Here is a 19979-nt window from a genome sequence, read left to right as displayed (position 1 = left end):
CTAAACATATATTGTGAAAATGATTTATCTAATGACTGTTTATGTAAACTGCAGGTATGTAATTGCCTTATCAACATGCATCAATTAAAACTAGATTGGTATTATATAATTATGCATAAGCATTTTAAGTGGATAATAGAGTCAAAATAAATCACCCATGGTCTATACAGAGTAATCGGGTACATTTTTTGTATTTTTTTATTATTGTATTCTCTATCTGAATCGTTATAGTTTAATTTTGAGTTTACTGCCCCTCTAATTCCTTACACATTCTTGAAATGGTGCTTATTTTAAAATAGGGTAAAATGAAAACACATGAAAGTATATTCAAATGACTTGCAACTGGAGTAGATCCATATTGTACATCTGGGTCAAGCTATTTGCATATGCAATTTAAAGAGCAAAGCATCCAAAACCCTTGGACCGTATTATTGTACAATATGGCTTCACTTAGACAGCAGTTAGGTGGTAGCAGTGGTGAAGGGCACCCAGCGGGCTGATTGGAGGAATCACTGCCCTTCCTGGTAGCTGGCAAGGGTTCCCCTGAACATTGAGCGAGCACAGTGAGGATCCTTTTTCATCCTGTTAGGGTCTTTCTTGTCTTCATCTACCTTTTTGGAGTTAAGAGGTAAATGAGGCAATTAAAAATGGTTAAAGGGACATTCTACACCTTAGTCATCTTAAAGTCTCACCTTAGATTAAGCTGCAAATAGCTCCATGCACCCCATGCTATATCATGCAGCAGTAACAGTAAGAAAGTTATTTAAAAATGAATATTATTTCTGGCCACCTTCAAATGGCTGTCAAGCTCTGCCCACTGATGACATCATGATCTGGGCTACTTCTAGGGTCTCTGCTGAATAGCATTGGAAGTCTATTGAATCCAACTAGTGAGCCTTTTGTCATTGGACACCATATGCAGCCCAGATGTTAATAGTAAAAGTAAATTGTGGGGAAAAAATGTCTTATTGCATGCTACGTCCCTTTAATACATAATATTTTAGTTTCATGAAAAGTGAACATTATTTCTCAAGTTATGAAACGTGTTCTGATATAAATGAATATCATCATTGGAATGCTAATTATAATATTTCTCAGAGTAATATACAAACTGTATTCACCTGATGTGAACATGATCACCTAATCTAATGGTTATGAAGAGCTATTAACACAACTGTTGCTGACTCTCATTCATCTGCATCAGATTGGCTTTGTCTGATAATGCAAAGATAAAAAGAAAGCAGTATTAAAAACATTAGAGAACCAGTGTCAGTGATTAACCAGTTAGCTGCCATGAATATCTTTGCTTCTATGATGGTGAAAACTCTACAAAATTATTTCCTGTTGTATCATTTGTGTATTTTGAGTTATTGAAAGGGACATGAAACCCCCCAAAAATGATGTCATGATTCAGATTATACATATTTAAATAACTTTCAAATTTACTTCTATTATTAATTTGACTTCATTCTCTTGGTATTTTTTAATACAGAAGCAACAATGCACTCCTGGAAGCAGCTGAACACAGTTGTATGCCAAAGAAAATGGGTATACAAGTTTAGCCACCAATCAGCAGCTAACTAAAAAATCCTGAGCCTATCTAGATATGTTTTTCAACAAAGGACATCAAGAAAATGAAGCAAATTAGATAATAGAAGTATATTGGAAAGTTGTTTAAAATGTTGGGTTTCATGTCCCTTTAAGTAATTCAGAAAGTGGCTCTTCCACCCAGTCTTCCATCATGAGCTTCCAGAACGGGGCAAGAGAGGGGAAACACCCTCCCTGGAGATTTGCTTCTTATATCTAAACATAAGTACTGATTTGATGAGTCACTCTCATCTGCAGTGCGGGACAATTTTATTTTTTGCCCCCACAAGAAAAATTTCCATTAAAGTCCATGTCTGCAAATTTATTTTGCACATGGATTGAAATTGGGAACCAATGCTGTGCCTTAACCCTTTCATTTTAGAACATTATTAGGAATACCATCTTAACTATTTGACTGCCAGAGTGGAATAGATAAATTGCTCAAGAATGCATTCCCTGCTCTCTAGCAACCAAGAGGTTAAAATAAACTGCTAGCAGTGCAACCATGAAAAAAAAAGATTAACATTCCCACTGAATGCCACCCAGACCTAGTTCCTCTCTGTTCTAGCCTGAGGTGTGTAGCTTTGTACACAGTGAGCCAACAGAAAAAATAACTACGCTGCTCAGCCCAGTTCAAGCCCTTTATTAATTAAAGCAGCTGTTAATTTATCAAAGTAGCAAAGCTGACACTATTATTAGTGGCTTTTTAATTATACCCGTGGAAGGTACCTGCAGTTGACGATGCCAGAAAAAGGTTTTAATCCAGCGCCTGCTAGAAAGTTCATGAGTATTAACGCTTTTGTTGTCATTGAGATTCTCGGTTAATTGGACAGATAACTGAGATCACATTTCAAGTGTCAGATTTATATTAAAGCAGTTTCTTTTAATAATCTGATAGCGGCCAAATAATTTTTAGTCATTGTAAGTATCATTAATCAAAGTTTAACTACCGTACTAGCCTGAAAGTGGTATGAAGTAGTATGAACGTAACGTAGTGTGTGTATTAATCTTCACATCTCATAGTAATGATCTTGTTTAGATGCTATTTATAGCTTCCTAGTACTAAAGCTCGTGTACATGGGCCATTTTTTGCAGTACAGCAGTCCCACCCTTGCTCTTTCCCCCCTCTCTTTTGCTCTCTCTCACCCCTCTCTTTTGCTCTCTCTCCCCCCTCTCTTTTGCTTTCTCTCCCCCTCTCTTTTGCGCTCTCTCCCCCTCTCCTTTGCGCTCTCTCTCCCCTCTTTTGCTCTCTCTCTCCCCTCTTTAGCTCTCTCCCCCCTTTCTTTTGCTCTCTCTGCCCCCTCTTTTGTTCTCTCCCCCCTCTTTGGCTCTCTCTCCCCCCTCTTTGGCTCTCTCTCCCCCCTCTTTGGCTCTCTCTCCCCCCTCTTTGGCTCTCTCCCCTCTTTTGCTTTCTCTCCTCTTTGGCTCTCTCTCCCCCCTCTTTGGCTCTCTCTCCCCCCTCTTTGGCTCTCTCTCCCCCCTCTTTGGCTCTCTCCCCTCTTTTGCTTTCTCTCCTCTTTGGCTCTCTCTCCCCCCTCTTTGGCTCTCTCTCCCCCCTCTTTGGCTCTCTCCCCTCTTTTGCTTTCTCTCCTCTTTGGCTCTCTTTCCACTTTTGCTCTCTCCTCTTTGGCTCTTTTTCCTCTTTTGCTCTCCCCTCTTTGGCTCTCTCTCCCCCCTCTTTGGCTCTCTCCCTTCTTTGGCTCTCTCTCCCCCCTCTTTGGCTCTCTCCCCTCTTTTGCTCTCTTTCCTCTTTTGCTCTCTCTCTTCCCCCTCTTTGGCTCTCTCTCCCCCCCTTTGGCTCGCTCCCCCCCTTTATTTGGCTCTCTCCCCCCTCTATTTTGCTCTCTCTGCCCCCTCTTTTGTTCTCTCCCCCCTCTTTGGCTCTCTCTCCCCCCTCTTTGGCTCTCTCTCCCCCCTCTTTGGCTCTCCCCCCTCTTTGGCTCTCTCCCCTCTTTTGCTCTCTCTCCTCTTTGGCTCTCTTTCCTCTTTTGCTCTCTCCTCTTTGGCTCTCTTTCCTCTTTTGCTCTCCCCTCTTTGGCTCTCTCTCCCCCCTCTTTGGCTCTCTCTCCCCCCTCTTTGGCTCTCTCCCCTCTTTTGCTCTCTCCTCTTTGGCTCTCTTTCCTCTTTTGCTCTCTCTCTTCTCCCTCTTTGGCTCTCTCTCCCCCCCTTTGGCTCTCTCCCCCCTCTATTTAGCTCTCTCCCCCCCTCTATTTGGCTCTCTCCCCCCCTCTTTGGCCCTTCTCCACCCCTCTCTTGCTCCCTCTCTGGCTCTGTCTTTCAAACCCTTAGCCTCTCTGGCCACGCCCGCATCACAGCACCCGCCCGACCACGCCCCGTTGTGGTGACACCTACACGGTCACGCCCTCACCGCACCTGGCCACGCCCCTTGTCACACCTGGCCACGCCCCTCGTCACACCCGGCGACGCTCCCCTGACATTCAGCTTAAGCCTTGCTCTGTGCTGAGTGTCAGGATCCAAACGGCCAGGTATGTTTGTCATGTGCAGTCTATATATTATATAGGATTTGCAATGTATTTAAAAGGACAAGAAACCCAAATGTGTTATTTCATGATTCATATAAAACATGCAATGTTAAACAACTTTCTTATTTACTTCTATTATTGTCTTTGTTCTTTTGGTATCTTCTTTTGGTATCTTTTGTTGAAAAGCAGAGCGTAATCTCAGAAGCATGCACATTTCTGGAGCACTATATTGCAACAGTTTTGCAAGAGCATACTTCCTGCCATGTAGTGCTCCAGACATCTACCTAGGTATCTCTTCAACAAAGAATATCATTGGAACAAAGCAAACTTGAATTTATTTAATTTTATGTTCTGTCTTTGTTACAAAGAAAAACGTGGATTTAATATTAAAATGAAGCTTCTATGATTCAGATAGCTTTCTAATTTGCTTGTAAGATCAGTGTACTTCCTCTGTTGCGATTTAGCTCTGTTCCAATAGAACATGCCGAGGTAGGCTCATTCATATGCACACTTCTTCAGCACCGTATGGCAGCAATGTTTTCAAAAATGTTTGTAACAAGGTTGCACATTGTTGCAAACACAGCTGCTATAGAGTGTTTAGTATACATACAGACTCCTGAGCCTACCTAGGTATTTTGTCATGGACAAGAACTATGCTTTAACAAAGGATACAGAGAGTAGAAATATGTTTGGCAATAGAAGTAAATTTGAGATTAGTTTTTTTTAATTGCATGTTCTACCTGAATAATAAAAGTTTAATTTTGACTTTTATGTCCCTTTAAAAAAGTGTGGTTACTTAAAGGGACACTGTACCCAACATTTTTCTTTCGCGATTCAGATTGAGCATGACATTTTAAGCAACTTTCTAATTTACACCTATTATCAAATGTTCTTCATTCTCTTGGTATCTTTATTTGAAATGCAAGAATGTAAGTTTAGATGCCGGCCTATTTTTGATGAACAACCTGGGTTGTCCTTGCTGATTGGTGGATAAATTCATCCACCAATAAAAAAAGTTCTGTCCAGAGTACTGAAACCAAAAAAAAGCTTAGATGCCTTCTTTTTAAAATAATGATAGCAAGAGAACGAAGAAAAATTGATAATAGGAGTAAATTAGAAAGTTGCTTAAAATTGCATGCTCTATCTGAATTACAAAAGAAAAAATTTGGGTTCAGTGTCCCTTTAATTAAATAGTGTAGGGGATTCAAACATTTGCTGTACGTTTAATAATTATGTTTTTTTATTCCCAGACTATCTTGACTTGCTCTATCATTTATCTATCTATCTATCATCTATCTGTCTGTCTCTATCTTTCTGTCTGTCTGCCTGTCTGTCTGTATCTATCACCTATCTATCTATCCATCTATCTATCTATCTATCTATCATCTATCTATCTATCTATCTATCTATCTATATATCTATCTATCTGCTCTATCTACTTATGTCTGTCTTTCTGTCTTTATTTTTGCATGTTTTTCTTATTTGTCTTTTTTTTCAAAACAAAAATGACAAATCCATTGTCAGTTAAAGATACGTTCAAGTGCTTTTTATTCTTTCTGTTATTTATTATATAGTTTGTTCTTGTTTGAAGTATACAATGTTTCCCAAAACATTCTAATTTTTAAAATAAACCAGTTTTAAGTCTACCATTTTATTTTATTGTATAACTAGTTGGTAAGCCTGCCCAGAGGGGCAGTCTATATGTTGTAAATACATAGAACTACAGAAAAAATAAACACATTATCCAAAATAAAAAAATTAAACCTAATCCCTATGAAAATAGAAAAGCCCCCCCGAAATAAAAACACCCCCTAATCAAATGCTAAACTACTAATAACCCTTAAAAGAGCTTTTTGTAGGGCATTCCTCTAAGTTAAACAGCTCTTTACATTTAAAATAAACAAAGTCCCCCTTAAAAGTAAACCCCCTCACCCACCAAACCCCCCAAAATAAAAAAACTAACACTAATAAACCTAATCTACCCATTGCGCTAAAAAGGGCATTTGTATGGGCATTGCCCTTAAAAGGGCATTCAGCTCTTTTTCACTGCCCTTAAAAGGGCATTCAGCTATAAGTAGTTTATCATTAGATTAGGGGGTGTTTTTATTTTGGGGGGCTTTTTTTATTTTCATAGGGATTAGGTTTAATTTTTTTATTTTGGATAATGTGTTTATTTTTTCTGTAGTTCTGCCAACATTCTTTTAAGGATGCGTGTGCAACTGCCGACAGAGACGGACATTACAAACGCAATTATAGTATAGATAGCAAAAGTCCACTCTCTTGTATCAGTACAGTGCAACCCGTGTTCTTTTAATGGCACCAGGCGTTTGCGCATAGATGATGACAGAGGGTCTAATCTGTTTTAAGCATTGTCTTTGACTTGCTTTTATTTATAACTGATATTACTCTGTGCAAATTAATAATCAATCAAAACTGCATATAACAGTTTCAGAAAAGATAATCATTTTAAATTACATTTCTACTTATAATTTTGCAAACTATTATGTTTTTCTCTTTCTTAATCCAGAGTAACTCACTGACTAATTCTCAAATAGCTTTAAAAACCCCATGTATTTATGCAGTAGTTTAAAGAAATTTGACTTAATGTGGCAGATAATTTTGTGGTATTACAAATATAAAGGTTATTAAAATCACATATTTTATATATCAGGCGTTATTTACTATATTGCAAAAGATAAGTATGTAACATAAGTGTTTTAGAAAATATTTAAAGGGATATGAAATCCAAATTTTTTCTTTCATGATTGAGATAGATCATGCAATTTTAAACTTTCAAATTGACTTCAATTATTAATCTTTCTTAGTTCTATTGGTATCTTTTGTTGAAAAGCAGGGGCATAGGCTCAAGAGCTGGACCATTTCTGGAGCACTATATGGCAGCAGTTTGCAACACTATTTCCTGCCATCTAGTGCTCCAGGTGCCTACCTAGGTATCTCGTCAACAAAGAATATCATGGGAACGAAGCAACTTTGATAATAGAAGTAAATGGAACATTTTTGGGTTTCATATCCCTTTAAAATCATAAAGCCATTTTATTAAAAAAATTGCACTGCTTTTCAGTCCAGGGATCCCCCGTTTGGAAAGACTGTAGAGTGTTATTATTTGATCTCCTTTGCCAGCAAAGTACAGATATAAATAAACTCACTGTGAAACGTACGTCGGCCAGGGTGTTGAATTCTACTGAATGTACTCCAACTTCTCTGGTGGGCAGTGGAATAAATGCAATTATCAGACTTAAATTACAGGAGAAGAAAAAAATAAACAATACAGTATATTTTTCATAATTAAAGCAATAGTAAAGTCAAAATTAAAGGGACATTAAACTTTCATGAATCAAATAGAGCATGCAATTTTAAACAACTTTTCAATTAACTTCTATTACCAAATTTGCTTTGTTTGGATACTTTGTTGAAGGGCAGGTTCAGGGGTAACAATGCCATACTGGGAGCTAGCTGACCACATCTGGTGAGCCAATGACAAGATGTATATGTGTACAGCCACCAATAACCAACTAACACCCAGTAATGCGCTGCTGCTCCTGAACCTAACCAGATGTACTCTTTAACAAAGGATACCAAGAGAATTAAGCAAATTAGATTAAATTGGATAGTTGTTTAAAATTGCATTCTGTGTTCTAATCATGAAAGTTGTGCTTTAACCCACTACTTTGTAATACATTTTGCAATTTACTAACTTGTTTCTGCACAATACTAAAATTTATCTCATGCTTTTGCTCTCTGTTCCCTTGTTTGTCTGCAGGTTCATCTTCACTCAGGTCATATCCTCTTCTCTCCGTCATCACTCGGCAACCCAATGTGGTTACTCACTTAGTCCCTTCTCCTTCATCTTCTCATATTTCTGTTCTTTCGCCTACACATCTTTCTCCAAGTTGTGCCCGGTCTGAAACTCCTGCTAGTGAAGGTCACCACAGCAGTGAATCAGAAATAGAACAAACCACCCCTCGTGTCAAGAAACCGCGACGAAGCAGAACCATCTTTACAGAACTTCAACTCATGGGACTGGAAAAGAAATTCCAGAAGCAGAAATATTTGTCTACGCCAGACCGGTGAGTTGTTGACCAAGTAATGATTTTAATAAGAATTAAATAATGGAGCGCACTCTGGTGACAAAACATTTTGTCAAGTCTCAGAAGTAATTTCTCATTAGTTTATTTAAAAAATAAACAGATATCCAAAAAAAGCTACTTTTAAAGTGATGGTAAATTCTCCCCTTTTTAAAATCAGATCCAGAATGTTAGTGTTATTTTATATGGAGTTTAATTAATCAGTTGTAATGAAGATGCCCTATAACTATACTTTTTAATATAGATGTGAAACTCAAATACCTTGTGCTCCGCCGCCCACTTCAAAGTCAATTTTTCTGTGAGCTAATGGTTTGAATTGTTGTCCAATTAGCACTCTCCTCATATGGCACGTTTGTTGTAGCTAGAGCACTAATTGGACAACCATTCAAACTATTAGCTCACAAAGAAATTGACTTTTGAAGTGGGCGGCGAAGTGCAGGGAATTAGTTTCTCCTTAACGTGTTTCCAATTACTTGTGATACAAGCTGCAGAATTTGAAATGTGTGAGAAATTGTTCCTTTTGGTATCTTTTTGTGTATGAAATAGCTGTTTCTGCTAACTAAAACCACAACCCAATACAAAGATCTGGTCTTGTAGGGAGATAATACCTAATTATGTAATCTGTCTATTTACAAAAAGTCCTCATTATTTACTTTATTACTGTTTATTCAAAGGCCAATACTTAGACAATAATGGAAAATGAACATTTTAGTACCTCAGTCACAGCCGAGGAGCATTATTTTATCTAAACCTTCTTGTTTACATGTTTGTTTGTTTGTTTGTTTGTTTGTAACCAGAGCAAATGTTTAGTATAGATTGGATGTAATAGGCAAAATCAACAATTTCTAATGAGAAAAAAAGGTGAAGGAACTATTTTGTAAACAATTTAATAAACTCCAATGGGTAAAATTGATCAGCTGGAACACATTAAAAAGGAGAAAATATTAGATCATACTGTCCCTCTAATTCAAAGATTCCAAAAGACAAAAGAGTGAACTATAATAGTGCAGTGACCTATAGGGGCATATTTAACAAGGTGCAAGCGGACATGATCCGATATTGCTGATCATGTCCGCAGCACATCGATAAATGCCAACAGCGCACGCTCTCAGCATTTTTATTACACCAGCAGTTCTTGTGAACTGCTGGTGCAATACTGCCCCATATAGTAGATATTTTAGTCTTTGTGAGCCAAGAGGCAAAATAAATAATATCATGTATGTACTTCTATGACAAGAGAGAAAAAAATGTAAACATTTATTAATTGATTAAATGTAAAATGTATGACAAATAAGCAACTCAGAATCTTACCTTGGTTGCAGCCTAATTTTATTTATTTATTGTATTTTTATAAAGAAAGTCTGCTGTGATGAGATTCTGTTTTAAACTGTCTAATTACTTTGACTGTTGCTTTCCTTTGAAATTTTGTGCTAACATAGACTGTAGTAAGCCAAGTCGCAGGGAAAATAGAGAAAATAATCACACAGGGGCTCCCAAAACAGCCGTAGACAATACATAAATGAGTAAGAGTGGCTGTATTTTAAGAAATCTTTATTAGTAGGCACTGACATTTGAATTTCATATTTTCATAACATTTTCATGTCACAAAATACTATTATTAGTTTGATATATTTTTTTCAAGCATTTAAAAATGTAGAAACAATTCCTAATTCAAAGGCTGATAAAACAAGTGGCAAGCCTGATTTGGCACCCGGTGCATACTTTGCCTACCTAAACGTATACTATTGTCATTCTGGAAGACTGTATGATAGGGCACTATTGAGGTGCCATCAAATCTAGATCCTTGGTATCTTAAGACTCAAACTCTTTGTCAGCTGTGCAGTGATGTCAACAGAGTGTGAGAAGAATTTAAATACCCATTACTGAGCTCTGAACTAGTAGATATTTATGGGTATTGAATATTACTAGCACCTCCTTACCCACTTGCTCAAGATCAAAGAGATTTTTGTTGGAACGTATTGAAAGAACTAACCCTACCCTGGCAATCCCAGTAGGGAATTTCACGTTTGCATGCATTAACTCTATAGTCATATTTTCAATTACCATATTAAAATATCTTTTGACAGCAGATAACTAAGAGATCACTAGTCAACAAACCATTATATGTTACTTCAAAGCTGTTTCTCAGTAACCACAATAAACTTCAAAATAGTCGTGGGAAGGAACATTGACCTTGTGAATTTAAAAATTAAAAGAGGCTATAATTTTACTGCTCCAGGCAACCTCTTAATTACAAAGTAGCACTTAACTTGGTGTTCATCAAAGATTCTCTGTATTTTACCGTACTTACACAATGTTTTCTATTTGCAGTAATGACTAAATTCTAAAGGGCATTTCCTGATATCTGTGCTATAATAATCCATCTCTACCTAGAACAATGATAGTCATATTAATAGAGATAGATAGATAGATAGATAGATAGATAGATAGATAGATAGATAGATAGATAGATAGATAGATAGATAGTAGAGATAGATAGAGAGATAGATAGTTAGATAGATAGATAGATAGATGGATAGATGGATAGATGGATAGATAGATAGATAGATAGATAGATAGATAGATAGATAGATAGATAGATATAGAAAGAAAGAAATAAGAAAGAAAGAATGAAAGAAAGATGATAGCTATCATTTTATATTTGTTACTCATATTTACCTTTTGAAATTTATGTAAGAGATTGCCTGACGGACATTCTAGTTAGTTTTAACTTGGTTGCTACATAGAGACTTGGGACATTAAGGATTGTAGGCAACGTATTTATTTGTGGGAAGGTTTTGGAAACGTATTTTGATCTATGTGCTTTAATTCACATTTACTGGATAATTTCTACCAATATTAATAAGGTCAAGACTAGAAAGCAAATATTTTGCTCGATTTACACTGTATGATCCAATCCTAATTTTGCCTCTCTGTTTCTGTCAGTCTCGATTTGGCTCAGTCCTTAGGCCTCACTCAACTGCAAGTGAAGACTTGGTATCAAAATCGTCGCATGAAATGGAAAAAAATTGTAAGTATGTTCAAATAACTTGTAAGCTGAGAAAGCCTTTTTGTTTACTGCACATCTTTAGTCACCTGTTTAGTATAATATTTAAAAGTAAAGACTTGAAAGGAAAATTATTATACTCAAAAAGCCTAGTTGAAAAAGCATTACAGGGAAAGAAAAAGCCTGCATTGCCTGTTCTGCATAGTGCTGTGTTATTCATTTTAGGCAGTAGTTTCAGGTTTATAGTGACCAAGGAGTAACATTGAAAGATTAAAGATATAGACGAGGATCATGCTTTGTAGCAAACATCCATCTAACACCTTTATAAGGTGAAATTAGAAGTGCATTACAAACACTTTTACCAGTTAGGAACAATAATATATTTTGTAGTAGGGTTAGCTATGAAAAAAGCAGTTTGTGAATGAAATTTGAATATCTTTAATTAATTATCTTATCTAACTACTTAAAGAACTAATTATATGCAGAATAACTGCATAATAATATATGTATAATAAAAATAGAACGGAACAGCACATACTCTGAATTTCAAATGACCAGTAGATTTTTTTTCTGACAAATTTCAATCCATTTCCCTGATCCCTGTATCATGTTAGGCCATCAGAAAATCACAGATCCATATATGTATAAAATGTGAACTCTTGAACATGCTCAGTAGGAACTTGTGCCTCAGAAAGTGTGCATATAAAGACTAAGAGTAAAACTAGGTAGGCTCATAAGAGCTCAGGAGTGTGCACATGTCTGTAGTACTCTATGGCAGCAGTGTTTTTCAACATTGTATCACAAAGCTACAAATAATGTTGCAAAACACTGCTGCCATAGCAACATTTCAACAAAAAACTTCCACAATTCAGAGATTTGTACCCACCCTTAAAAATCAAACCCCCTTTACCCTTGCTTTGCTTTGGCCCTCCCAACTTGTCAGCCGGTTTCTCAGCCATTCCAGAAGCTGTAACTACAATCTGTGTTTGCACATTGCTGGGTAGAAGGTGGTGTGAGCATGCGCATCCAGTCTGTAAACAGCTGCAGCACTCGCAGTACAACACCTAAAATAAGTGAGGGTTAAGGAAGGTTGATTTTAGGAAATATTCCATAAACATTATTTCTTTCTAATGACAACATGAGTCCACGGATCATCATTAATTACTGTTGGGAATATCACTCCTGCCCAGAAGGAGGCAGCAAAGAGCACCACAACAAAGCTGTTAAATATCACCTCTCTTCTATCCCACCCCAGTTATTCTCTTTGCCTACATTAGAGCTAGGAAGTGGTAAAGTTAGGTGTTAGTAAAAGATTCTTCAATCAAGAGTTTATTATTTTTTAAGTAGTACAAGATTGTGCTGCTTTTTTCTGGGGTGTAGCCGTAGTCCATATCAGTCTCTTTAGTAGAGCAGTGGTGGCTTTAGATCAATGGGAACTTGTGGGACATAATTCTCACTGCGCCTCCCATGTAATGTATGCTGCCCTAATCCTGATAGCCTAAGTAATATTACTCAGGCTTTATCTTTTCTCCACAGGGCTATGTAAGGGAGAGGACCTCTCAAACCTGGTGAGCTGCCTTGCTGTCTGGAAGATTTACAAGGTAAGTGCTGACTTTTTGTTCTGGGTCTGGGAAATAAATGATCTCAGAGGAAGTGGAGCACTTTATTTACCTGGGACATAGAGCCTCCTATAAATAAAAGGAGGGGATTATATGACAGCACTTTTTAGGCAGGCACTGGGGCTGAGGAGATAGACTCAAGATGAGGTGTTTTTACTTCTCACGGTGGCTTAAATCACTGGGGCTGGGGAGATTGGCTCAGTATGAGATGGTTCACTGTTCACATATAGTACTGGCTAAGCAGCTGCCTAGAAAGTTACGGAAGGGTTATAAAGAGGCTTGACAGAATGTTTATCTAACTCCCGGTGGCTTAACTTTACAATAAACATGGCAACCGGGAGATTGCCATTTTAAATGCCCACGATGGGCGGAGCTATGTGTGGCGCCAATTTGCGTTGCGCACCGCTCTCTCTGCACTTCCTGTTATCAGAAGCAACGGAGCAGAGTCCCCAGAGTGTTTACATATGTGTTAGGACCGGACAGCGATACAGCTGAGTTCCGGATCTTTAACTGACAGGATGTAACTGGTGTCAGAAGGGCTAATAGGCACCTCAGCAAAGTTAAGCTGAGGTGTAGACGGGTTCTGCAGTATTTGTGTACCGAATTAACCTTTTCTGCACACAAAAATACAAAAGTTAAGTTTTAAAATTTAAAGAGACAGTAACGTTTTTCTGTTTTAATTTTTATTAAAAAAAATTAAGAAGTTTATTTGAATAATTCATCCATTGTGAGTCAGAATGGTCCAAGAGGCCCTGCTAGGTGTCACTTGTTCCTTATGTTTTTGATGCCAATGTGGAACCACAAATCCCTTTCTGTTCCTTATTTGTTGAGATTATTTTAAATTATAGGGATAGACTTTTTTCTGAGCCAACTCCTTCTAAGGCGGATGCTGTTCAGAAGTTTATGACAATGTTCAATAATGCCGCAACTGTCTCCTCAAGTGTCCCAAATTTTATCGCCCACAAAAGCAGTGCCATTTTAAATGCCCACGATGGGCGGAGCTATGTGTGGCGCCAATTTGCGTTGCGCACCGCTCTCTCTGCACTTCCTGTTATCAGAAGCAACGGAGCAGAGTCCCCAGAGTGTTTACATATGTGTTAGGACCGGACAGCGATACAGCTGAGTTCCGGATCTTTAACTGACAGGATGTAACTGGTGTCAGAAGGGCTAATAGGCACCTCAGCAAAGTTAAGCTGAGGTGTAGACGGGTTCTGCAGTATTTGTGTACCGAATTAACCTTTTCTGCACACAAAAATACAAAAGTTAAGTTTTAAAATTTAAAGAGACAGTAACGTTTTTCTGTTTTAATTTTTATTAAAAAAAATTAAGAAGTTTATTTGAATAATTCATCCATTGTGAGTCAGAATGGTCCAAGAGGCCCTGCTAGGTGTCACTTGTTCCTTATGTTTTTGATGCCAATGTGGAACCACAAATCCCTTTCTGTTCCTTATTTGTTGAGATTATTTTAAATTATAGGGATAGACTTTTTTCTGAGCCAACTCCTTCTAAGGCGGATGCTGTTCAGAAGTTTATGACAATGTTCAATAATGCCGCAACTGTCTCCTCAAGTGTCCCAAATTTTATCGCCCACAAAAGCAGTGCCCTGCGCTTCATCTCAAACTCCACCTGGAGTTACCCTGCAAGACATCGCTTCTCTAATGTCACCGGCAGTATCTGATGCATTGTCTGCCTTTCCCATGCTGCAGGGAGAGCACAAGAGGAAATGTTTTCAATCAGGGAATAAAAGTTGCTAATTCAGTAGTGGCTATTCCGATTTTTTCTTCCCAGAAGCCTAAAGAGGAAGAACCTTCAGCAGTATCTTAGGGGGAAAATTCAGACTCAGACAGTGTAATGCCTTTATCGGATACTGAAGTTGTTTCCTCCAGGTTAAGCTTGGACACCTCCGTTTGTTACGTAAGGAGGTTTAAGCTACCCTGGATGACGTTGTCACTACCGGCATAGTCAATCCTAAAAAGTACAGTAAAACTAAACAAGTATTTTGACGTGCCCTCTATGGTGGAAGTATTTTCTGTACCAGAAAGGGCTACAGAGATTATGGCTAAGGAATAAAGAAACCGGGTATCCCTTTTTCTCCATCTCCTAATTTGAATGGATGTTTCCTATAGCAGACTGTATTAAGGAGTCTTGGCTGACCGTTCCCTAGGTGGAAGGGGCAATTTCCATGCTATTCAGAGGACTACTATTCCCATAGAGGATAGTTGTTTCTTTAAAGATCCTATGGATAAGAAGTTAGAGGGGTCGCCCAAAAGAATGTATGTACACCAGGGTTTACAATGGCTACCTGCAGTGTTAACGTCACTAGTGCGGCAGCATACTGGTTTGATGTGTTGTCTATTTCTATTGGACATACACTCCCATCGAAAAAATCCAGGACTGGATAAGGGCCTTGAAATTAACCAACTTCTTTATTACAGATGCTTCCCTTCAGGTTATTAAGCTGGGAGCTAAAATTTCAGGCTTCCTATATTGGCCTGCAGAGTGTTATGGTTAAAATACTGGTCTGCGGATGTCTCACCTAAGTCTAAACTTTGGGCGATTCCTTACAAGGGAAAGACCTTGTTTGGACCTGGTTTGACAGAGATAACTCTGATATTATGGGAGGTAAGGGATATTCCCTCCCTCATGATAAGAGAAATAAAAAGGACGTCAGAGTAATTTTAGTTACTTTCGAATTTTCAAGGAAAATCCTTCCACTTCCTCTTCCAAGCGTGAGCAGTCCAAGTCTTCCTGGAGACCCAATCAGTCTTGGAATAGGGGAAAGCAATTCAAAAAGCCTGCTGTTGAATCAAAGACAGCATGAAGAGCCTGCCTCCGATCCGGGGGCCAGATATTGTGGGGGCAAGTTTTTCTTCTTCGTTCAAGCTTGGTTTCGAGATGCAAACTGGAGTTTAAGATTTTTCCTCCCAGGGGCAGGTTCTGCCTTCAAGATTTTCTGCATATCCAACAAAAAGAGAGGCGTTCTTATACTTGCATGGAAGCTCTCCGACCTGGGAGTGATAGTTTCTGTTTCAAAGCAGGAACGAGGTCTGGGATTCTATTACATTCTGTTCGTGGTTCCCAAGAGGGAGGGAACTGTCAGACCAACTTTATTCATGAGTCTAATCAAGATGGAAACTATTTGTTCCATTCTTCCTTGGGTTCAAGAGAGTCAGTTAATATGACCACGGTGTATTTAAAGGATGCTTACTTGCAGGTTCCATCACAGTTTTCTAAGGTTTACCTTTCTAGACAAACACTTCCAGCTCGGGGCTCTTACGTTTCGGCCTTGCCACAGCTCCCAGAATTTTCTCAACTCTCGAATGGAAGGTGAATTTGGAAAAGAGTTACTCAGTTCTAACTACAAGGGTAGTTTTTCTTGGAATCCCTAATAGACTCCTTATCAATACATTTTTCTGACAGAAGTCAGGAAATCAAGAAATTTTTAATTCTTGCCTAGCACTTTAGTCCTCGCCTTGGTCTCAGTGCATGGAGGTAATTGCTCAGGCAGTGTAACAGAGATTTTGCGGATCTGTCTCCGCCATTACAGCTGGAGCAGGAGACAGGGGATCTCTACTTTGATGGTTGTCTCAGGATCATCTCTCCAAGGGAACCTGCTTTTGTAGATCTTCCTGGGTGATTGTGACAACTCCATCCGGAAGTGTTTTCCAACCTGATTCTCAAATGGGGTCAGTCGGATTTGGATCTCATGACTTTTTCGCAGAATACCAAGTTTCCGTGGTACGGCTCAAGGTCAAGGAACCCTCAGGCTGTAATGATAGACGCTCTGACGGTACCTTGGAATTTCAGTCTTGCATAGCTATTTACTCAGCTTGCTCTTCTACCTCGGGTCATTGCTCCAATCAAGCAGGAGAGGGCATCAGTGATACTCCTTACACTGGCGTGGCCTCACAGGATTTGGTATGCAGACCTGGTGGACATGTCATCTCTTCCACCTTGGAGACTTTCTTTGAGGAAGGACCTTCTAATTCAAGGACCCTTCTTTCATCCAAATCTAGTTTCTCAGAAGCTGACTGCTTCAAGATTGAACGCTTAATTTTATCCAAGCGTGGATTTTCGGAATCAGTCATTGAGACCATGATTCAGGCTCATAAACCTGTGACTAGGAAGATTTACCATAAGATATGGCGTAAATATCTATACTGGTGTGAATCCAAGGGCTACTCTTTGAGTAGAGTTCGAATTCCTAGAATTCTGTCCTTTCTCCAAGAAGTTTGGAGAAGGGATTATCGGCAAGTTCCCTAAAGGGTCAAATATCTGCCTTGTCTATTTTGTTACATAAACGTCTGATGGACTCCCAGACGTACAATCGTTTTGTCAGGCCTTAGTCAGGCTCAGGCCTGTATTCAAACCAGTTACTCCTTCTTGAAGTCTTAATTTAGTTCTTCAAGTTCTTCAAGGGGCTCCATTTGAGCCGATGCATTCTTTAGATTAAATTGTTTTCTGGGAAAGTTTTGTTTCTTGTCGCTATTTCATCTGTTCGCAGATTTTTAGAGCTCTCTGTATTGCAGTATGAGTATCCTTTTTACGTACTAAATTAGGGTTTCTCCCTAAAGTAGTTTCAGACACTAACATTAATCAGGAGATTGTTGTTCCTTCCTTGTGTCCTAATCCTTCTTCTCAGGAGGAACGGCTTCTACACAATCTGGATGTGGTTCGTGCACTAAAATTCTATTTACAGGCGACTAAGGATTTTCTTCAGTCTTCTGTTTAACGTACAGGACAGAAAGCTACGGCTACTTCTCTTTCTTTGTGGCTGAAGAGTATCATTTGCTTTGCCTATGAAACTGCTGGACAGCAGCCTCCCAAGGGAGTAACGGCTCTTTCTACGAGGGTTGTTTCCTCTTCCTGGGCATTCAAAATTAAGCCTTTATGGAACAGTTTTGCAAGGCTGCAACTTGGTACTCTCTTCACTCTTTTTCAAACTTCTATAAATTTGACTTTTTAGCCTCGGCTGAGGTCGCTTTTGGGAGAAAGGTTCTTCAAGCAGTGGTGCCTTCCATTTAGATTTCCTGTCTTGTCCATCCCTTATCATCTGTGTACTCTAGCTTGGGTATTGATTCACAACAGTAATAAATGATGATCCGTGGACTCATTGTGTTATTAGAAAGAAAACAAAATTAATGCTTACCTGATAAATTTCTTTCTTTCTTGACACGATGAGTCCACGGCCCGCCCTGTTATTTAGACAGGTTGTTAGTATTTTATAAACTTCAGACACCTGCACCTTGTTGCTTCATTTCTCTCCTTTACTTCAGTCGAATGACTGAGGTAGGATAGAAGGGAGGTGATATTTAACAGCTTTGCTGTGGTGCTCTTTGCCGCCTCCTGCTGGGCAGGAGTGATATTACCAACAGAAATTAATGATGATCCGTGGACTCATTGTGTCAAGAGATAAATAAATTTATCAGGTAAGCATACATTTTTTTATTTATTTATTTTTTAAAGGTCATAAAAGATACATATTTAATGGAACATGAAACTCAACATTTTTATTTCATGATGCAGGTAGAGCATGCAATTTTAACAATTTTCCAATTTACTTCTTTGATCAAATTTTCTTCATTCTCTTGGTAGTTTTTTGTTGAAAAGCAGCTACATTAGCTCAGGAGTGTGCATGTATTTGGAGCACTATATGACAGCAGTTTTGCAAGAATTTTATCATTTTTCAAGAGCACTAGATGTCAGCACTATTTCCTGCCATATAATGATCTAGAAAACTACCTAGGTATCTCTTCAGCAAAGATTACCATGGTAGGAAAGCAAATCTGATAATAAAGGTAAATTGGATCTTTTAAAAACATTGTATGCTGAATCACAATATTTTTGGGTTTCTATTCTGCAATTTTAAAGCAACCATTTTTGTGTCCCTTTGAGGTATGGTTAAATTATATTGGGGATCAATTCTTATAGGCAAAAAAGAGCGCATGATTATTAAACCAGGCAGCAGTACAAAATAGCAATACAAATGTTGAATTATATACAGTTACAAATACATATGAAATTTGTATGCAACAAATGCATAACCTGATAAAGCTTAAAGTATCAATCTTTCCCTGCTAGGTGCTGAAAGGAGGTCAAGAAGCGCCAACTAAACCTAAAGGGCGTCCCAAGAAAAATTCCATCCCGACTTCTGAAGAAATAGAGGCAGAAGAGAAGAATCGGTTGGCAGAAGCATCTGATGGCACAGGACATGATGAGGAACCAAACCAATGGACAAATGAAAATGACGATGATGAAGAATCTGATGAGCTGAATGTAGAGGAGGAATGCCAGAGTCTAGGGTCGCAGTCACCATCGTTCTCTTCAGCATCTCATCTTGAGAGCTCATCCAGAGGAAATGCTTCCCTGAGCTAAACAGAGAATATTTATAACAAACTATTTAAATGCTGCATATAAAACACAAATACACACTTCTGGCTGCTGTTTGGACAGATGTAGGGACTTGTGAAATGCAGAAGTTACCCCATTCTAAGTGTCTTCCCCTGGAATCAATAGAAACTGCCATTCAGAAGAGACAGAATAGTGAGTGATACGGTACTGCTGCAAAAAAAAGACTCTTGCATTATGTACAACTGAAATATTTTGCTGTGTTTGGACAATGTATATAGTGTTCCTTATTTTTTAATATTTTTTTTTGCCAGAAGCTACAGTGAAAAGGAAGAAAAAAATATGGGAAAAATAAAATGTCCCTATTGTGACTTAATTTGCGATGGATTGAAATGAAGTGTTTATATGTTGCATGTTACAAATTGTCTACCAAAAAGTACTTTTATAGCTATATTACTGGTTTCATAATGAGATGTCTAAAGTAGATGCACCTCATTATTTATCATATCTGGTTTTGATTGGGTGGAATTTAACAGGACATGGAAACAAATACATTCTATCATACCTTTAATAAAGGTGTAATTAAACATTTGAAAATAGTTTGTAGATGAAAAAAATGATGTAACAGCTGTCAATTCATATTGAAACTAGCAACAAATGCATGTTTGTGTGCGACTGATACTACTGCATTAATGCACATTGGATAATAAGGAAAACTCCAATAACTACATTGGTTAAAAGAGATTAGCTTTTAAAATTGGGACTTTGCAGTGGAAAAACAACCTTTACCAAAATAAAAAGAAAACACTCACACATTATAAAGGGACAT

The 19979-nt window shown here is 38.2% G+C and overlaps 1 protein-coding gene across 3 annotated transcripts in view; it reads left to right on the top strand.

Moving 5' to 3' along the window:
• Window positions 1-19747, top strand: part of BARX2 (BARX homeobox 2) — an 80247-nt gene extending 60500 nt beyond the window's left edge. For all 3 annotated transcript variants that reach the window (XM_053691543.1, XM_053691544.1, XM_053691542.1), the window contains exons 3-5: window positions 7852-8158; window positions 11123-11207; window positions 18884-19747. In XM_053691543.1, the coding sequence (XP_053547518.1) occupies window positions 7852-8158; window positions 11123-11207; window positions 18884-19177 (686 nt within the window). In that variant the 3' untranslated portion in view covers window positions 19178-19747. The remainder of the gene's footprint in view (window positions 1-7851; window positions 8159-11122; window positions 11208-18883) is intronic.
• The last annotated feature ends 232 nt before the right edge of the window (window positions 19748-19979 follow it).

This window comes from Bombina bombina, chromosome 8 (genome assembly GCF_027579735.1).
Source record: "Bombina bombina isolate aBomBom1 chromosome 8, aBomBom1.pri, whole genome shotgun sequence".
In the NCBI taxonomy this organism is placed as follows: domain Eukaryota; kingdom Metazoa; phylum Chordata; class Amphibia; order Anura; family Bombinatoridae; genus Bombina; species Bombina bombina.
The sequence above is the reverse complement of the archived record's forward strand: the minus strand, read 5'-3'. Positions and strand labels throughout refer to the sequence as shown.